The sequence below is a fragment of the Brienomyrus brachyistius genome, chromosome 4 (genome assembly GCF_023856365.1).
Source record: "Brienomyrus brachyistius isolate T26 chromosome 4, BBRACH_0.4, whole genome shotgun sequence".
In the NCBI taxonomy this organism is placed as follows: Eukaryota; Metazoa; Chordata; class Actinopteri; order Osteoglossiformes; family Mormyridae; genus Brienomyrus; species Brienomyrus brachyistius.
The window spans coordinates 37145954-37165947 of NC_064536.1; the positions used below are offsets into that span (position 1 = coordinate 37145954).

Sequence of the window (19994 nt, forward strand, 5' to 3'; positions counted from 1 at the left end):
GTTAGCACTGTTGCCTCACACCTCTGGGACCCAGGTTTGAGTCTCTGCCTGGGTCACATGTGTGTGGAATTTGCACGTTTTCCCCATGTTGTCGTGGGGTTTCCTCCGGGTACTCCGGTTTCCCCCCACAGTGCAAAAACATGCTGAGGCTAGTTGGAGTTGCTAAATTGCCTGTAGGTGTGTATGTGTGAGTGAATGGTGTGTGAGTGTGCCCTGCAATGGGCTGGCCACCCATCCTGGGTTGTTCCCTGCCTCGTGCCCATTGCTTCTGGGATAGGCTCCACCACCCCTCCCCCCCCATGACCCAGTAGGATAAGCAGTTTGGAAAATGGATGGATAGTTACCTCCCTTTTTGGACAAGCATTATGGTCCCACTATATAAAAGTGCGAAACTCACTGCAAGCACAGCCTGCATTGAAGCTGAATTTAACAGACTAAAGAATAATGTTTTCAAACATGAAAACTTACCTGCTCGGATAGACAGGTTCATTGTTCGCCACCTTGGTTCAATTGAAGGAAACGTGAAGATTTCCAATGCAACCGAAGATTGTGTCACAGGGTCTTCTCACAGATACACAACTAGTACAGTGTCAGAGGAAGTGATGGAACACGAGGAGTACCCATCAACTGAAAACTGGAGAGGTCTTGGAGTGCCACCGAAAAGAAGAAAGCACACTTACCTTGCACCATGTTCTGAATGGCTACATGCTGATACATCTGTCACATGGAAAAAAGCCAAAACTGGACTGCTGAAAAATGGAAACTGCCTGACTCAACCGGTAACAACACAAGGAGAACAACTAATTGTGAAAAATACCTGTGCATTTGATTCATTCTGCCAGGTACTCTGCTGTGCATACGGTGACAGCGAAACCTTCAGCCATTTTGTCGGCAATGCTGGCAAGTCCACTGAGGTTTTTGAACTTGTCAGAAAAGCATATTTACTGAGAACAAACATCTTAATGCACATGTTTACAATGATAGCAATGAAGTCAGGTGTTATAATTCTGGATGCACAGTGTCACATCTCAAATATAATTACAAACACCATGAAGACTGCCCCAAGCATTATCTCTACTGGCTCCTGTTCTACCATTTATTGCTCAAGTTAAGCAGTTTCAAGAAATATGCCTTTTGTATCGGCAAGTGAAGAGGCATTGATCGATATGCTTCTCCTAATATGCTTTTCATAAATCTGCACAATAGACCAACATTAATAAACAGTGCGAACTTTGTAAGGTACTAATAACACAGGTACTGAGCCAGTTTCTTAAATACGAAACAAGTAACCTGCCATAAAAACTCTTGGACGTTTCAGATGTGCAAAAACAAAGTTCTGTATCTCTGTGGCATTCAGTGCTATGATAAAGTGCGGTTCTTTTTTTCAGATGATCAAGTCCAAGTGCTAGAGTTTTTTTTTCTTCAATGTTTGTTTGTTTGTCCCTATAAAACAATAATGGTACCCTAAAAAATAAATACAAAATAAAACAGGATTAGGCTATTTGTATGGGCACGAAATAAGACATTAAAAAAAAAATGTTGTATACTAAGCCTATGGCTGATACTTTTCAGTCCTCATGTGGGGGGTATTTTTCAGACTGGATCTTTCCCAACAGTTAACGACTCATTGAATAGGAATGGAAATATTTGCAGGTCATGTTCTTGAAATTGTACTGAGTGCACAGAATCCCCTTCAGTGAATCAACAGACAAGTGATTCCTCTACTTGGTCCATTGGGTTTGCATCAACCATGTGAAAAGCATAGGTACCTTCTGCTGTAGTGACAGCTGCACTCTCGGATTTACAAAAAAGTCTGTGATTTTAGATGATGATGGTCTCAAAAAGAGGACATGTCCGGGCAAAAGAGGACGTCTGGTCACCCTACTGGGTGAACATATGGGAGGTCAACTGAGTTCACCAAAAGTTCACTGTTGAATATTTAAAAACCAAGTAGAGATGGTCACACCATAATCATGTTCAGCCAAGAGATCAAACAGTGAAAGAAATGATTGACAAACTTATCATCTAGGGGTGTGGATCAAGGGAGAAAACAACGATGGTGAATAGTTGAAGGAATGATGATGCTTAAGTGATGAGATATTATTAAATGATAAGAAAATGTATAAAACTTAGTGTAAAACAGTATTGCAGACACTTGCAAGTGTCCAGCCATGGTTCTACACAAGTGGCTTCTGACTCCTAATTTGGCAGGGAACACCGGAAACGACAGAGTTACAGGGGCTCCAGCAGGGGGAGCCGATGCGTTGCCATGGCTGTGAAGGCAGCCCATCAACTGACATCTTATGAACACAGTGCAGTGCTTAATTGTCTCAGAGAAATTTAAGTTAAACAGACATTATGCAGTAGTAGCATTGCCTACAGTATATAAAAAGAAATGCCTTCCTTTTCCTTAATGTGATGATGTTACCTAAAACCCATCAGAGGGAGTAGTTATGCCATATATCCAACATAAACAATAACTGCAAAAATAGCTTTTTAAATAGTGCACATTATCAATTAAAACGTAGCTGAGAACGAAAATTCCACCACACTGAATAAACAAAAAACACTTCTGGCTCCACAGTGGACTTACGGTCTGTCAGTAGATGAGCCGCACAGAGGTTCTGCAGCCAGACGCAGCTCACACACTACAGCATGGTACAAGTCACACCAGTCTCTGTACCCTGACTTTACAATAAAGAGACCATGTCTGTAGTATAAAAAGAGTAAATCATGACAATTTAGTGCTCTAAAGCTTTGGTGACTAATGTACGATATTAATGAACAATATAGCCCCACCTCAGCTGATTAACATTTTATAATTAGATTCAGTGGGTGCTTAAATATTGCAAAGTGAATTGGATAACCTTTCGATGCAAAAAATTAATGTTTCGAAGCAGGAGGTGGGGAGGGGGGGGGGGATCCTATTTGCAGTCACATGACCTTGTCTGCTGGTCCTGTGAGCTTGAGTTTTGAATACACCTTTATGTCTCATACAGGCTTTATAATGAGACCTGAGCCTCTGGGTTCCTTGGTCACTGTGTACAGTGAACAGCAGTTGCTGCTAATCTATACAGTGGCCAGCAGGGGCTGCTAATCTGTACAGTGACCAGCAGGGGCTGCTAATCTGCCAGAAAGTGGTTCGTTTGAAGCAGTATAACAAACTGGAACACTGAGGAGTTTAGGACCATGGGACTGTGAAGACTGTGAAGGGTGTTCAAGTGACAAATATATACTTAGTTCTCCACTCTGAAAATCAGGGGCAAAGTATAAAGCTGTCATGTCTACAAATATAATTTGACCTCCCACAGCATCCAAACTGACACCAACACTGATGTAACCAAACCCTCCAGCACATGAGACTCTCCTCCCCACCACAGACATCCACCCGCCCTCCATATTTAAGATCCCAGCTGATGTGGAGCCTGACAATGAGCTGACTGATTGGCTGAAGTAGCTGGCTGTAGATGCAGGCACCATAGAAAAGGCAAATATGCTAGAGTTGACTTCTAGGATGCGGCCTGGGCGTGGGGCAGCATGGGAAGCCTTCTGGAGGACCTGGAATGCTATTCACACCATAGGCCAGCGGGCAGCAGGTGAAGTAGTGATTAGTGCACTGGGTCTAGAGTCAGAAGGCTCACAGCTCAGCAGGTCAGGCCTATATCCATGATGGCTACTACAAGGCTGGGCTACATGCTTAACCTGGCTTTTACTCTCACATTCCGTTGCCTGCTGCCCTCCCTCCTCACACCCCCTGCTGCTTTACCACAGTACCCCGGATGTGTGAAAGCCTCACCTCTCCTGCTCTTCCTGCTCCTTTCTGATGTTTATGTGTGAAATTGCCACCGCTAAAACAAAATGCTTGGTACTGAGTTCTCTCCACCTGCCCATCATCCAAACCCACTTAGCCAGCGCTGGATAGCAGGGATTCTGGACTCTGGAGCTGATCCATTGCGAAATACTGCAGTATCTATGCTGGACTGCTTCTGTAGGCAGTGGTGAACTGAATCATGTGACCCACGGATCAGCAGACAGAGTTGGAGGGGAGGCGACAAGTCATCGGGGTCTGGAGGCCAAAGACAGGTTCTGCCCCCTCCCAAGGTGGCTCAGCTCCTTCCTTATATAATTTATGTGATTTTCGGGCTCACTTTTAAGCACCCTGCGTAGGTCAGTGGGTTCGAACGCTGCGCCTGTCATCGGAAAGTCCCTCAGCACAGTGATGTCACCATGGGCCCCTGAGCAAGACCCTTAACACTAACTGCAAATGCACTTTGCTTTGGATTAAAGCGTCTGCTAAGTAAATTAAGCCAATATCCCTGCATCTCCTGAATGTGAAACAGGAGACCAAAGCACATGAGTGCTGGGGAGACCTGAGTTTGTACATATACTTTCCAACATTTAACCCAGAGGCTGGTGCTGCAGTTAAAATATTGCTAAAATGCCACTAAAACGTTGCTGGAATGCCCAATATCTTTCTCCATCACTTTTGCTGATGTATGATGTTTCTTCATTCCTTATTTTACACTTTTAATCTCAGCAACAAGATGTGTGAAAACTGCAGGTGCACATAAAAGTTAAACTAGAAGCCCAGTATATATTATACAATAAAAGCCTCCCTGTCTGTGTTTTGCTTTGATGTTAATTTCTTAAATGTTTGAAAACAGCAGCCTCTTGAGCCTGGTACAGTGGTTGCACTGACCTCAGGGGTGAATCTGAAATGCAGCTTTTCCCAGAATGCCGAGCGCTGGGAGAATCTGGGCCTGGAGCCTTAAAAAAGAGCCTGACTTCCTGTCTTCCTGTGCACTGGTACAAACAGCCTGCAGATACTGGCTACTGCACCCAGTCAGTCAGGAGGGATTGTTGGGGGTGGTGGGGGGTATTTTTAGCCTTAGACTGCTGCTGTTTGGTTCTTCTGAAGAATGTGGAAGGAAGTGGCTCTGAAAGATAATTAACAGGCTTCTGTGGTCTACAAGAAAAAGCATAGCAGCTGTCAGTATAAATTGTTATAGTTTTTCCTTCAGCAAATACACTAGCGCGTGTGAGGGTAAATAGTTCTGCTGCATGTGCAGACAAGTTCTTTGGGATTTGGACAGACTCAAATACTTCATGATCTGAGACTATAGCATAGCCTCCTTGATTTTCCCCGCTGTCACGATCCTTCCTGGCTGCCTATCTACATAGCAAACCATAGTAACCCAGCTCTCAATTTTGGAGTGGGGTAGCAGATAAATCCTGAGCGGTGATTGCCTCCAGGCAATCATGGGGTTCCCAATCCTCAATAAACGGGGAGAAAGGTTGTTGGATTCAGAGCAGCGCTGTAAAGTAACATTGGGCACATAGTAATAATGAAGGATTGAAGCAGGGGTAAAGTTTGAAGTCCACACATCCATTCTTCTTCTTCTTCTTCTTCTTCTTCTACTACTTCTTCATATTGTTATTATTATTATTTACCTCATTTATTGTTGTTTTCTGAGTTTGTAACTGCTTTTAAGACGGCAGTTGTATTGCGTTTCAGAGGCAGGTTATTTGCATAATCATAATACAAAGAAAGCATTTCAAGTCCCAAACCAAAGTACCAAAAAAGTACCCCACAGGGCATTTTGGTACTGGTACTCATTGGAAAAGGGAAAGTACTCAAAGTACGGTAACTGGTGCAGTGGAAAAGCGCCCTTACATCATGTCCCAAGTACCTCACCTTTTCCTTAACCAATAGTAGCTTATCCAGGGAGGATTTTTGGCCCTGCTCATCCAGATACTTCAGTAGGCCATTGGTATCTGCTACACAAGCCTCCTCTGTGTCAGAACTGTAAAGACATAAAACTTATAGGCCCCGCAGGCCTCAACTCTGATAAGCCTGCATGAGTCCATTTCAGAGCTCCAAGATGAGGATCCGCTGACTCTGACAAGACTGGACTCCACTCACCAGACCACCCCTTTTAAGGAAGACAAAGGCCTGCCGGCTCCTGAGAGACTGGATAGAACTAACTGGAGCAACACAGGAAATGCAAGACCTTTCACCCCCAGAGCGACCAGAGCCCCACTGTCAATCCACAGGAACAACAGCCGTCAGCCTCCATACACAGACACCTTTTCTACTATAAACAGGATAACTTACCACACATAGATGTTAGGGACAAATACACGCATGTTTGGTCTCATTTTAATGGGCATGAGACGGCGAATATCATGCTCTCAGATTTAAGGCAGTATAACTTTCCCTAAGAGAAATATAGAAAATTCGGCTAAACCCACCAAACTGAGAGAGCCTCTCACATGGTAGAACAAGGGAATTACAACCGCCCCCTAAAGTGATCTGATTGGCTGGGGACCTGAGAACCAAGGTCAGCAATTCCCCTAAAATTAACCATTGACCGAAATTGATCAGTCTTCAGAGACATGCCATCACCTGGTTTGGATACTTAAGGAAGGGCTTCAGAAGTAGTCGGGGAGTCACTCTGTAATCAGAGCTCCCGCAGAGAACTGGGCGAAAGTCCATCTGTAGTCAGATACTTTCCACAGAACTTTGTGCACTCTCAGCTGAGGAATGTGATTGTTTAGTATTGTATTTGTCCTGATGAAAATGTATTGAAGAGTACGTGGCCACATGTCAATGATTGTATATTGTAGTATGTTTAATAAATGTTGTTTTTATTACTTTATGACTGTCTGATTTGCTAACTTCGTTATAAACTTTACAGATTGGATTTCTATCCTGATTAGGACCAAAGTGGTAAATACTATCTTGCAGCCTCTGGGTTAAATCCCCTTCATCCGGGTCCCAAACTCGACTGCCCAGGTTGAGTTATGGTGGATACCAAAACTACACCTCTGGAGTTCGCACAAGCTCAGTTACGGGCTGACGTAACCTCTGAGGTCAACACATGCTGATGAAAGGTACCGGTCTACCCCCTGAAGAACATACAAACTATGTTCCTAGGCACCGGGCATAGTCCCTGAGATGTTCACAAGGTAGATACCAGGTAGCATCGGCTGAGTCCCTGAGATGAGCCCAAAGTGAGCCTCATACAAACTACCGCTACGAAACATGCGCCTTCACTGCCGCTGAGGTTGACACGTTATGATATGGGCTGCTCCCGGCTGAGCCCCTGAGGTAGACGTACGTGTGGTTTGGGTAAACATCGGCTTAATCTCCGAGGCACCCACAAGCTCAGTGTTGGTGGATATTGAGCCTTTGGGTAATTACCCAAATAATCAGAGGCTGACATTGTCTTAAATGGTGGCAATTTCCGTACCTCTAAGACAAACCCTGTGGAGCAGGCCCGCGGAACGCCCTATAGGCCAAGGTGAATCTGACGGACTCCTTCGTCAGGGGTAAATTAGAGTTGGTAATATAAAGGAGAGTCCCAAAGTAATCCGAACAACATAAACGTCATGACTACAATATGCTGAAATAAGGTCTTTAATAAAATGGAGTCAGATATGTGTCTAAAAAGGGCAAGTAATTTCCAGGAGCGCTCGGAAGGACCAACACGCATTCATAGCCTTCGGCTGCGCCATTGTGCCAGTGGGCGGCTCCCTACAGAACAAACAAGCAATTCATCCACATGCTGAATTAAGGTGTTTCCCTTTGGTAGCATATCAAAGATGCTAGTTTCTCCTGCAGGACAGCTGAAAACACAGCAGGTGCTTCAGTGAACCCCTGGGACATTCTGGTCCAGGTTTACTTTTTCCCTTTGAAAGTGAATATAAACCAGAACTGTGAGTCCTTTTCTATAGGTAAACTGAAGAAAGCATTAACTAAGTCCACTACTGAAAACCAACTGGAAGAACCAGGGATTTAAGAAAAATGGTGGTGAGGTCAAGCACTGCAGGAGCATGAACGGCCTCATTTACAGCATGCAGGTCTGTTTTTCCCTTCTGCCTCTTTCACTGGAAACAAAGGAGTGTCGCAAGGGGAGTCAGGACACGGGGTGAGGATTCCCTCATCTAGCAACTGCTGTATGACAGGCTCAGTCCTGACTATTGCATCTGGTTGAAAAGGATATTGGGGTTTCTGGAGTCTGTAATCGCTCTTAGGAGTGACCCTCAGTGGGATGCCAGTTTTTACGAGTCCATACTTATGTTTGGCCCACAAATTGTGCGGCAGCCCCTGTAGGACTGGATGACCTAAATAGACTGATTCTGCAATGCTAGGGAGGATGAGATGTCTTTGTCCACCTATCAGATCTGCCCAGGTGGTTCAAGCCAGGCAGAAATAGGGGTAGCAGTGCACCCCCCTCTGCATAGGAATTGAATTTACCCCAGTAAGACTACTCCCGGTGGGATCAACAGTCCAGTTACCCAGGGACCTTACTTCTCTCTATTCTATTTTTGCAAATAGAGATGTGAGGAAATGTGCCAAAACTATAAAGTTTACCCTGTTCTTCAGTTGGCCTTACCACCATAGCAACACATTCATGCCCCATTAACATGCCATGCTTTTTCCAGCCATCCTCAAAATCCCCATCTGGACTTCTCCAGCTGAGCTGGGCTGTACAGTGCAATTCCTTGGGAGAAAGTACAGTCCCTTTCCAACTTTCTAAGGCTAACTTCACAATGTCTTGGGGAAGACCAGTACTACCCTGTACCTTCTCCACCTTCACTCCGTCAGTGGCACGCAGAAGTGTCAGGCCTAGTTTAACCAACAATTCTTGTCTTGTCAGGTTTACCGGACAGGAGGGGGACACCGTGAAGGAGCATGTAATCGTTCCAATTTCTAATTCGTTACAAGGTTCATAAAGCAGTCCAGTAACTTTCTACTAGGAAAGATAAAGGTTCCTTATTTATTTCAAAAAGCATAAAATTATCTAAAAGCTCCTGAGGGGGAGTGATTACTGCAAACTGCCCCTTGGGTCAGTCGTGGGACACCCTGGGAGGAGGGTGGGTTCCTGCAGCATCCTCTGATCTGTCAGCCTGGCCCCAGTCCCAATCAGGGTTTTCCCTGGGGGAGGCTCTGCTTCATGAGAAGGCGCTGACACCATAAAGGTACATTATTCACACTGCGGCTTTTCTCTCCCTCTGTAAATACAGGCAGTCCCTGGGTTAAGGTTATCTGACTTACAGTCAGCTCGTACTTACAAATGGACTGCTATAGAGCTCAGGAAAGCATTGTGTGGCTTCAGTGGTTTGTTGGTTTCAGTCTGGCTTCAGTACCGTATGTAGTTACTGTTATTATTACTGAATTATTATAATTTTTTCTGACTTGCCTACAAATTGGACTTAAAGACAAACTTAAGGATTGGATAACATTCATAATCTGGGGACTCTGCCTGTAGTTCAGAACTTAGGCCCTACTCAGCGAGCTTTACTGGTGTCCTGCTGACAGAAATCAGCTCCTCTGGGATTCATGTGAAGATCCTGTGTGTTTTATTACAGTGACTGAGGAGAGAGCAGACATTTTAGTGTAGCTTTGACCCTCAGGCCTGTGGCCCCATCATCTCCATGGAGACAAGACCTACAACCGCATCTTGCAGACATTCATAGTGCAGGGCTGCCAACCCTCACACATCTGGTGTGACACTCACGGTTTCAGATTCTCATGCTCACACAGGAAATCTTATGGAAAATCTATATTATTTCACTATAAAACTAAAATTAGCCACTGTTACATACATGTAAATGCGTGTGCATGTGTGTGCAGACTTGTTTCAAACTGAAAATCTCACTCCAGCCTACTGACCAAAATTGGCAACACTGAGCGCGAAGCTGCTGAAACACCACCAGCGTGTGACAGACTTTCCATCAGCCGTTATTAACCTCAGTCACAGAGAGACCTGACAGTGCACCAGAGACACAGGCCACAGTTTGCTCCTAAATCAGTAAGCAGATGATTTAAAAGGCCCTGGTTAGTTTCTAAGCAGCTCCAGAGGGCCAGAGGTGAGGTTTCCTTATTTAGAGAAGCCTGTGATTGTCTGAGTATCAGAGATTTTACATCAGAGACTGTAGCAGGTGTGGATCTTACCCAAATGTGCAGATGAGCCCCACACTATGTTGTCTGTGGAATGAACAGAGCTGTAATCTGCATTATATTCTTTCATCTCATGTAAATGGACCGGAACTTTCTCAGGCACAAACCTCCCAGTATGCACAGCCCCCTGGACCAGCCCACCCCCAGAACCAAACAAACACGGGTACGGGAGAGTCCACTGGACCCACAGAGATTGTGTTCAAAGAGCCTAAGTTAGCAGCTCTTGTGTTTAGCTAAACTGTCAGTGCTGTGCTGTGTTCCATCACTTCCTCTGTGACCTGCTGTTTATTTCTGTATTTAGTGTGAATCTCTGTGGTGAACAGGGAGGGTCCAGCATTAAAGGACCAGCAGGCAGTTCAGTGTAAACCGCTCCTGCTTTAATGTCTGGTTTATACAACAGCAGAGGTGTGAATCTGAGGTGCATTTTGTTCAGACTTTGAATAAACACGCATCACTATCAGTATTTCCTTTTGTGATCCAACTTATTTGGTACTGAATACTTCTCCAGTTCAGCATTCATCATTACTTGCATTATCTTTGAAAGAAGACAGCTTCCTGATACTTAAAATCGCTTTCAAATGTTTCTCCTCATACTCCATTGTAAGTACTGAATAATTTTTCCATTTCATTATGCTTGTACAATTTTATTGTTTTATAGTGTTTAGCATCCAAATATTTATGTGAATGACCTGTTCATTGAATATGTTAATATTAACTATACTGGACAATGAAGATTTTGCTTTCTGAACACTTCTGGGTGAATTTTATAGATTTTGGGCTGTTGATCACAAAAGTAACCTTACATTTTAATATCATGTACCGTTTTGTAAATTTTTGTGAGTTCCTGTTATATTTTAGGTGTATTAGGATATTGCCCACAAAGCTAGCTGTTTTGGTTAATCTAAGCATGCCTGGCTATGTAGGTACAGGTGCTATACAAATGCCATGTTAAACATGCCTGGGAATGTGTAATCGGGGTAGACGCTGGCAGACAGGCTATACCCACAGCTCACGTATACAGATGCTTTGCATTACATTGATATTGTTTAAACGCATGTTGAAATAAAAGTTCTTCAGACAATAACATACTTGAGTGCACGAAACAATAGCATTTACAGCTGCAATATATTCTGTTACATTTGTGTACATGTTTAAGGTTCAAAGACAGCATGACTGCACTTACACAGAAAGCTATGGGCTCTACTTCAGCTGTAAAATCGGTGATGAGGACAAACCCTTACAAGCTCCTTACATTTGCTATGTAACATTTGAATTGAAGCTGAGCGCTCGGCAATGCGCGTCAGCATATTTATGCAATGAAATATTCAATAAAAGTTAATGTTTCTCCAAACTCTTAAACACAGCAAATAAGCCAGTGTTAAATTAATACTGCATGGTGTTTACATGAGTCCAAACCATTCAGTGTCACCTTTAACACTTTACAGTGTGCAGTGAGTGTTGTTTTGTACTCTCGTTTGAATTCATTTGGGCATTCAGCTGCTGTGTTTTACTAATCCACCATAATATGAAAGACTCAGACCAACATAAAACTTGCATAAAAAGAGGAAAGGCTATTTCAGCTCAGCTCCTGATAACCAAAGAACTGTGCTTATGTAAATCGGAGACCATTGAGGACTGTTACTGAAAATGTATTTATTTAAGCATGAGAATAAGAAGCTTCTTCAATCAGAGTAAGAAAGAACCAGTCAAGCTCACCTGAGAACTGCCAGTGGTATAAAAGTGAGTGAAACGTGTGGTACCAGTCACCAAACACAGATTATAAAGCTTGACTGTGTTAGACTGCATAACATAAATATTTAGCAGGGCTGAGAAAAGGTGAGAGCTATCTTAATGATTGAAGGAGTGCATTTCTGCTAAAGCAGATATAATGGGTGGTGGCCTTACTGCATTTAGACCACAACTTGGGATAGAACAAATAAAATCACTTTGCTCATTTAATACTCAGATTTTCATTAAACAATTTTTAGAAACCCACCACGACCGAGGATGGTATGGCACTGATATTAGTCTTTACCACGGCTTGTTATCAGTTCTGCTGGGTTGGTGTTTGCTAATTGATCTGTGTAGTGTAGTTGTTCATATATAGGTGCAAAGAAATCTTCATGATTGTAGAGAAACTAGATTCTTGGTTATTGAGAGATCTGTCATTATATGGATGCATATTGCTATCCAAAGCAGAAGAGGTATCTAGATTGGTATATGTTTCATTGTCTCTTGCTGTGGCAAAAGATATTAATAAATTGGATAAATTAATATATAATTTTATTTGGAAGAATAAGACCACTATTTAAAGAAAGAACTCATTAGTAATGGAATAGAACATTGAGAATTATAAATTATATTAAGAATCAGAACAGCCTCTGGAATGTTTTCCCAAACTATTTAATTCTATTGGTGGCATTGAATTTTTGCAACTTCTCAGTTGAAAACTACCTATCACATTAAGTAATTTTCACAAGCAAGCACGTTTGGCACGGTTGTTTGTGTATAATCTTTATAAGGCACAGATATTTTTATGGAATATAAGACATATAAAAATAAAAGACATTTTATAAATCATGGAATGACAATGGTATTGTGATTGTTGGGCAGCTACTGAATTGTATGGTGTTTTAATGATATATGGGGAGTTTCTTGAGACATTAAAAATACCTATCGAACCTAAAGAATATGCTGTGGTCTTTGACGTAGAAGTGAAATACATTTTCTTAAGATATTTGTAAAAATTATAAATGTCCAGATGTTGCCTGTAGGAATATAGTTATTGGGGATATAAACTTATGGGACGATAAATGTAACAACCAGCATATTAGGGATTCTCTTTGCCAACCCTCTGCAAAATTCTTTTGGGCTTCCCTGTTTGATGATATAGATTGGAAGAAAGCATGGAAATTGTTAAATAAAAAATGTATCCAAAATAAGGCTAAAGAAATTTCATTAAAAATATTACATCGAACACACCCTGTCAAGAAAGTCAGGTTCAAACTAGAGATAACAATTATGATTTTGGAGGGAACAGGGTCTACTATTAATTTCTTTTTTAAATGTATCTATGCAAGAATGTTTTGGATAGATTAATTTTATTAGTAGGAAGAATGGAAGGAAAGTGACGGTTGAAATGTTTAACAGTTTTATTTATTTTAAAAACGAGGGTTTAAGAGCAGAATGTCATTCAGGTGTTTATTTCATATGGAAAATTCCACATTCATTAGAAAAAAGTTAATACCTAAACCCAATTTTTTCCATTTTTTAAATGTAATTAAGCAGTATGGCACAACTTTAGTTCAGTGTAAAAAACAAGAGTTATCAAAGGCTGTAAGAAAATATTACTTGGTACCTTGGGCGGAGCTTAATGCTCCCCCCTTGTAGAACGTTTTAAGCAGGAGGGGGCGTATCCCTAATTCCGATTGGTCGAGGGGATTTCCATATATCATATTCTTATGCCACGTGTTGCCGATAGGGGGCCATATGGTTTGGGAGAGAAGGGTTGCCGTTAAACTTTAATAGAATAAAAATACATAATATGTATTTATTAATGTGTTATTTTTAATTGTTTTATTATTCCTTAAAAACGTATATAGCGGGATGACTGCAAACCAGTGCATAAACGTCCAGCGGGGGTTCGTCCGGCCGTATCCACGGGTTGTTAGGAGTGCATGTGCACTCACGGAGACATCCCATTTCAAAATGGCGACACATGTTGCCCTTTTATGTCAAATAAAAGTAATGAAACTCTTTTGCGGCCAATGTGTTATTTAAAACAAAACATCCTAAGCATTTCGACAACAATAATCAAGGAATAACGCAGGCTATCCTTGTTAAATGACTCACTCTCTCTCCATGTCACGCTTGTGCGTAAAGCCACAATCCCCACACGCCATTGTCTTTTATTGAAAACAGCTGAGGTAAGTAGTTTTCTGAAATTTAAAGTGTGTATAAAATAAGTAAACGTGTGTAAAACAAGCGTAAAATGTGTTATAAAGCATATAGCCAATGATAATTAATAAAGAGTTTAAGCATAATACCCCACACGTACCCCGGCCTATAGTTGGTAGAAATGGCGCTATTCTGCGGGGTACAAGATAAAAGCATATGGCACCAAATTTCAATCAATAGTCTTTAAAAGAATAAAATACATTACATTAACTTATTAATGCGATATTTTAAATATGTTTTATGGCATAATAAAACTTAATAATTTTAACGGGGTCACCGGACACGTCGAGCTTTTATAGCTAGAGAGGAAAGAGGGTCTGGCAGTTTTAAATGGTAAAAACAGTAGTTGTTTATCACTAACAGGATGAAAACCCGGGGGGAACCTCTATCGGCAGACCAGAGGATTTCATGAAGGACACACAGAGGAACTGTTTCAGTGCTCTGCTGTTTACAGAAGCCAGACTGGAATCGCACTACCATTAATTAAGAAAGGCATCCAGTTGTGTAGCTACAACTTTTTTCATCCCTTTACCCAGAAAAGGAAGTTTTGAGATAAGTCTATAGTTTGAGAGAGGAGACGGATCCAACTCAGATTTCTTGAGGATAGGAGTAATTGCAGCAGTTTAGAGGGCAGAAGGAACAGAGCTGGAAGAGAGATATACATTTATCAGATACAACTGGAGAATTGATTATAGAAGAACATGAAGAAGTGTAGAGGCCAGATAGAATTGAAAGGAGGAAGGATTAGACTTGCTGATGAATTCAGAGACAGAGAGAGTCTACTAGTGCAAAGCAAGAGAGTTTTGTAGTTGGAGTAGGAAAGTTAAAGTTAGAGGGGGGGAGAATAGCTGATAGGTAGGAGGAAAATTGCAGTATATTTGTTTGGCTTCAAAAACTGTATAACTGCCTGGCACTGCTCAGCTGTAGGGGGGCAAGTTTGTACAGAAGGTTTGAGAAGTTTGATAACAGAAGAGTGACTGTGGCCCAGAATTCACACCACTTTTTACACGGAGGAGTAAAAGTTTGAGTGAGCAGTATTTAGGGCATCCCTATACTTGGGGATGTACTCGGTGTATAAGAGCATGTGCACGGTGAGACCAGATTTCTATATTAGAAAGGCGTTCAAGATGCCTTCAAGATGCCAGTGGCCTTCACTATTCTGAGCTCAGGGGTGATCCAAGGACAAGAGCGAGTGGATGGGATCAGCCTAGTCTTTAGAGGAGTTAGATCTTTATAGAAGGAATCCATAGTATCAGGAGGAGAGCATTTATGTAAGTCAGAAAGAGAAGAAGATAGTAGAGAACCAGCAAAGAGATTAGAATTGACAGAGCTGATATAGCAATGAGTGACAGAGATTTTCTCCAAAGGAGGAGTAGGAATGTGAAAGCTGCATTCAATAAGCTTATTATCAGAAATACCAGAGACAGAAACATCATTGAAACCACTAGAAGAGAGCAAATCAAGAATATGACCATGAATGTGAGTTAACATGCTGTCTTAACCCCAAACGTGGAGAAAATACCTTGGCCACCCCTCAGGGACCAACATGGATAATGGACTCATTGATGGACTTTGTCTTTATTCTTTATCACAGTATATACCTACAGTACCTTTTAGCAAGCATGTCCACTCTTTTCTGTTTTCAGTGATGTTATCATACCTGGGGGGGGTTGGGTGGCCAGTTGACCTTGGACCCCTAGAGGTTTTTTTTTCTCCCTACTTCGGATATTTTGGTTCCTCTCCTCCGTTGTCTTCTGGCTTTCTTTATTCAGTGTCTTTCCTTCCTTTCCCCCCCCCCGTTCTATATCTCCCTCCACTTATGAATTACGTATCACAACACAACCCTGTGAAGCACTTTGGGACAACTTTGTTGTGAAAGGCGCTATATGAAAATAAATTGAATGGAATTGAATTGAAAAAACTGGAAAATTACTGGCTTCGCCTTCTTCTGTCTGAAGAAGTCAGAAAATGCCTCGTATTCTGTTTGACAGGAGGTGGGTTGGGTTCTGCATCTGTTGTTGATCAGGCACATCGCAAATACCACGCCTCCCACGAAAGTTTAGGGTTTCACCTGACTGCCGGGGTACCTGAGAGTGTCTGTTGAAGCTGCGCTTGAGAACTATAATTTCTTAAATAAAGCAGTCTGAACCAAGAGGATATTTTAATCATAGTAGCATATTGTAGCAACAGCAAGATGACTGACCTCAGTAAGGACCCTGCAGGGAAAACTGTACATAGCTCTGTGTGTGCTATGGTTGATACTTGTTCTGTTCCCAATTGTCATGTATGCCCTTGCCTGTCTCTTGCTTGAACCTTGTCCAATCCTCGTGTGCCTTTAGCCATTGTGTAAATTACCCACTATGTGTACCTTACTGTCTGGTGTCTGACCTCCCTGCTTTTTCCTATAATCTGTGATTTTGTGGTTGTTTGGTACCCGTGTTAGTCCTTTTAAGGGTTTAATGAAAAGTTTAGAGCTACTGTAGGTTGCTGGATCGAGAAGCCAGACTACGTCCTTAATTTAGGCTATGTAGCTGGGATGACTTTATTAAGTAACTTTAGTGAGTGTATGAAATATTGTTTAAAACCACATAATCACTGCTTTAAGTACCATCGAAATGGATAAACAATGTTTATCTTTAATCCCTTCTTTAACGCCTTGTGGTGGTTCAAGTTTCTAAAAAAAGTAGCAGTGTAGCTCTCCACCAGAGAATAGTGGTTTTGCTGAAATCTGCATGTGCTGCTTTTATTAAATTATATAAAAGATCAGTTACATTTATTGTTATTTAGCAGGCATTTTTCTCATGTCCTAAATTCACGCCTATTCATACCATAAAGCAGAAGTTGGATTATTATCACCAGAACAGTTTATACCTTTATTAAGCAGCAGGGGGTGCAGGAGCCCAGGAGGCTGTATTTATGAGTTTTCAGTCTGGGAGCAGCAGCTGCTCCCCAGATCGGCGTCTCTGACAGGAAACACGCCGCGGACTGAAAACCGATACCATTAACAACAAAAATATAGATGTTAAACTGCTATTGGACACATGTCCAAAAATAGCTTTTCTGTCAGTATTTCAAATATCTTAATTTTATAACTTTATTCCGTGCTTATTAATATCGTCTTTACACTGTTTTCTGTGTCTCCAGGTTGCAGTGCTGCTCTGGTGACCCAGGCTAAGGAGCCGGCGGTGATAGAGGTCCAGCCTGGAGGAAATGCCACTCTGCCTTGTGGGATTTCTGTGAATATGGAGCTTTCCTGGTTTTCCCTGCAGTCAGACCACATACCAGTCAAAGTCATGAACCTGGAATACAGATCAAGAGGAAAGATAAATTCCAGTTACATCAGAGATGAATACAGAGGGAGGATGACTCCCATCTTTAACTCAACACACAGCCTGCAGCTGAAGAACATCACTGAGGCAGATCTGCTGATCTACTGCTGTATCCAAATCACAGGTCTAAAGTTTGGAAACTGCACAATGCTGAAATTCACAGGTAATTTATTCACAGGTAATTGGCGAGTGATTTAGATTAAGGTCACTGTAAGACATCAGTAAACTGTTTTATGGAAGAAAAAAAACTGCCAGCTGTGGTTACCAGAATAATTCTGTATAAAGGACAGCAAGCTCGTCCGCTCGTCGTGTGTGCCACGCCCCCTGATTATCCACGTGTACTACCCTGATTGTCTCCAGCGTTGTCTGATTTCCATGCTTAGTCTTCGTATATTTAAGTCCTGGTCTGACCTGTTCCCCTTGTCCGTCATTGTAGTTTGTTGTGGGTAGGTGATGGTATCCCTCGTGTTCACTGTTCCTAGTCTGTGTTCCCTAATAAACCCTGAGTTTTGCCCCAAAATCTGCCTGGTTGCCTGCTCCATACCAGCTGACCCACACGATTGCCGTTCTGCTTGCCCCGATCGTGACAGAATGACGGACCAAAAAACAAAGAGGAAGCAGAGGAGGAAGGAGCTCCCAGAGGAGCCTATCAGTCTAGGCTCCAACTCGCTCGTCCGCCCGTGGCTTCTCGCTGAGGAGGAGGAGTTGATTCAGGATGGTTACCCTGAATCGCTCCTTCTGGGAGCCTGCTCACTGGCTAGGGTAGGGGCTCCCAGCGATGACGAGAAAGACGAGCCCTTCTCGTTTCCAGACTTGGAGCCCGCTCCCCGAGAGCAGGCACCACCCGAGCCTCCCGCCACTGCCAAGAGCCGGAGGAGGAGAAAGAGGGGACCGACGATCGCCCTGGGGGCATGCGCGCTCGCCCCCGCTTCCCTCTCAGCCAGTGAGCCAGAGGAGTCCCCGGCCCTTCCTGAAATCACCAGCACAGCGAAGCTGCCTTCACGGGCAGCTTCTCCCATCCGGAGAACACGCCGGGCCGCTGCGCAGCTTGAGCAGCCGTCTCCGCTGCTCGCTGCAGCCGTCGGACCTGAGAAGCTCCCTCCGCTCCTGCCGCCTGCGCATCCCACGCAGCGGACGCCGCAGCCGCCTCTGCCTGCGGACCCCGTGCCCGAACGGCCGCCTCTGCCTGCGGACCCCGCTCCCGTGCAGCCGCCACTGCCTGCGGACCCCGCTCCCGTGCAGCCGCCACTGCCTGCGTACCCCGCTCCCGTGCAGCCGCCACTGCCTGCGGCGCCCGCTCTGCACGTGGCTCCAGAGCCCGAGTCGCCGCCTGCACCGCTCCTACAGCCTGCAGCTCCCGGGCAGGCGCCCTCTCTGCAGCAGCCTGCAGCTCCCGGGCAGGCGCCCCCTCTGCAGCAGCCTGCAGCTCCCGGGCAGGCGCCCCCTCTGCAGCACCCTGCAGCTCCCGGGCAGGCGCCCCTTCCGCTACCTGCCCTTGTGACTTTGCCCCCAGTAACTCTGCCCTCGCTCCAACGACCTCGACCCCGATCGAGGGTCGTTATGTCTGTGTCCCGCAAGGGGAGGGGACACAAACGCAGGGCTGGGGTCCCACCCGCCCTGCCCCCTGGCTCGCCCTCCCTCGCCTGCGCTAGGGCTTGGTCGGCGCCTGCGGGTCCTGGCCCTCCGGGTCAGCTGTCGCCTGCGGGTCCCTCTCCGCAGCCTCGTCGCCCTGCCTCGCTCCCCCCTCCGGTGCCTGGTCGGTCGCCTGCGGGCTCCCCAACGGCGGCTCCTCTGTTGCCTGCGGGTCCACCTGCTCCTGCGCGTCGGAAGACGTCGCCGCATGCTGCGGCTCCCCCCCTCTCCTTGCCTTCGCCAGGGTCCCCTCCAGCTCCTTCGTCCCCTTCCCTGGTGCTCCCTCCTGCTCTCTCCTCGGCCCCTCCGTTGGTCCCTCGCCCTGCCTCCTCTGCCCCTCCACGGTCCCCTCCTGCTCCGGCCTCCCGGCCACCTGCGACCCCTCCAACTGCCTCCCGTTGCCCGCTGGGTCTCCCTCGGGTTCCCCTTGGTTCCCCCTCCTTTTCTCCCTATGCCCCTGCCTTTGTCCCGCCTGTCTTTGCCCATCCGTTTTCTACTCCTGGCCCCTTTGTTCCGCCTGTTCCATCTGTTCTGCCCTTTCATGTTCCTGGTTTCCCGTTGTTCCCTCCTTGCACTCCCGCTCCTAGTGTCCCGCATGTCCCTCCTGTTTCTCCCTTTATGATCTGTCTCTCCGCTTTCCCGGTCCTGTGTCAGCTCCTGTCTTACGTTCTGTCTCTTGCCGTGTTTTGTGCTTCAGTCCTGTTTCCCGTCCTTCGTTGATTCTGTTCTTGTTTTTTAGGTCCTGTTTTACCTCGTCCCGTCCGTCGCCCTTTCCTAGGCGCGCCCGGAGAAGCGCGCCTTTGGGGGGGGGTTCTGTCATGCCCGGCTCATCCGCTCGTCGTGTGTGCCACGCCCCCTGATTACCCACGTGTACTACCCTGATTGTCTCCAGCGTTGTCTGATTTCCATGCTTAGTCTTCGTGTATTTAAGTCCTGGTCTGACCTGTTCGCCTTGTCCGTCATTGTAGTTTGTTGTGGGTAGGTGATGGTATCCTTCGTATTCCCTGTTCCTAGTCTGTGTTCCCTAATAAACCCTGAGTTTTGCCCCGAAATCTGCCTGGTTGCCTGCTCCATACCAGCCGACCCACACGATCGCCGTGACAGGAACA

General features: G+C 44.6%; 2 protein-coding genes across 4 annotated transcripts in view; one reads left to right on the forward strand and one right to left on the reverse strand.

Annotated features, from left to right (window-relative positions):
- Positions 1 to 19994, reverse strand: part of LOC125739984 (proline-rich protein 36-like) — a 95335-nt gene that overhangs the window by 17253 nt on the left and 58088 nt on the right. The window lies entirely within an intron of this gene.
- LOC125739988 (uncharacterized) overlaps positions 1 to 19994 on the forward strand; it is a 33014-nt gene that overhangs the window by 6060 nt on the left and 6960 nt on the right. The window contains exons 1-2 of one of the 2 annotated variants that reach the window (XM_049010608.1): positions 10296 to 10567; positions 17069 to 17416. In XM_049010608.1, the coding sequence (XP_048866565.1) occupies positions 10546 to 10567; positions 17069 to 17416 (370 nt within the window). In that variant the 5' untranslated portion in view covers positions 10296 to 10545. Of the gene's footprint in view, positions 1 to 10295; positions 10568 to 17068; positions 17417 to 19994 lie in introns of those variants that run through there. The other variant, XM_049010607.1, reaches the window with a different exon arrangement.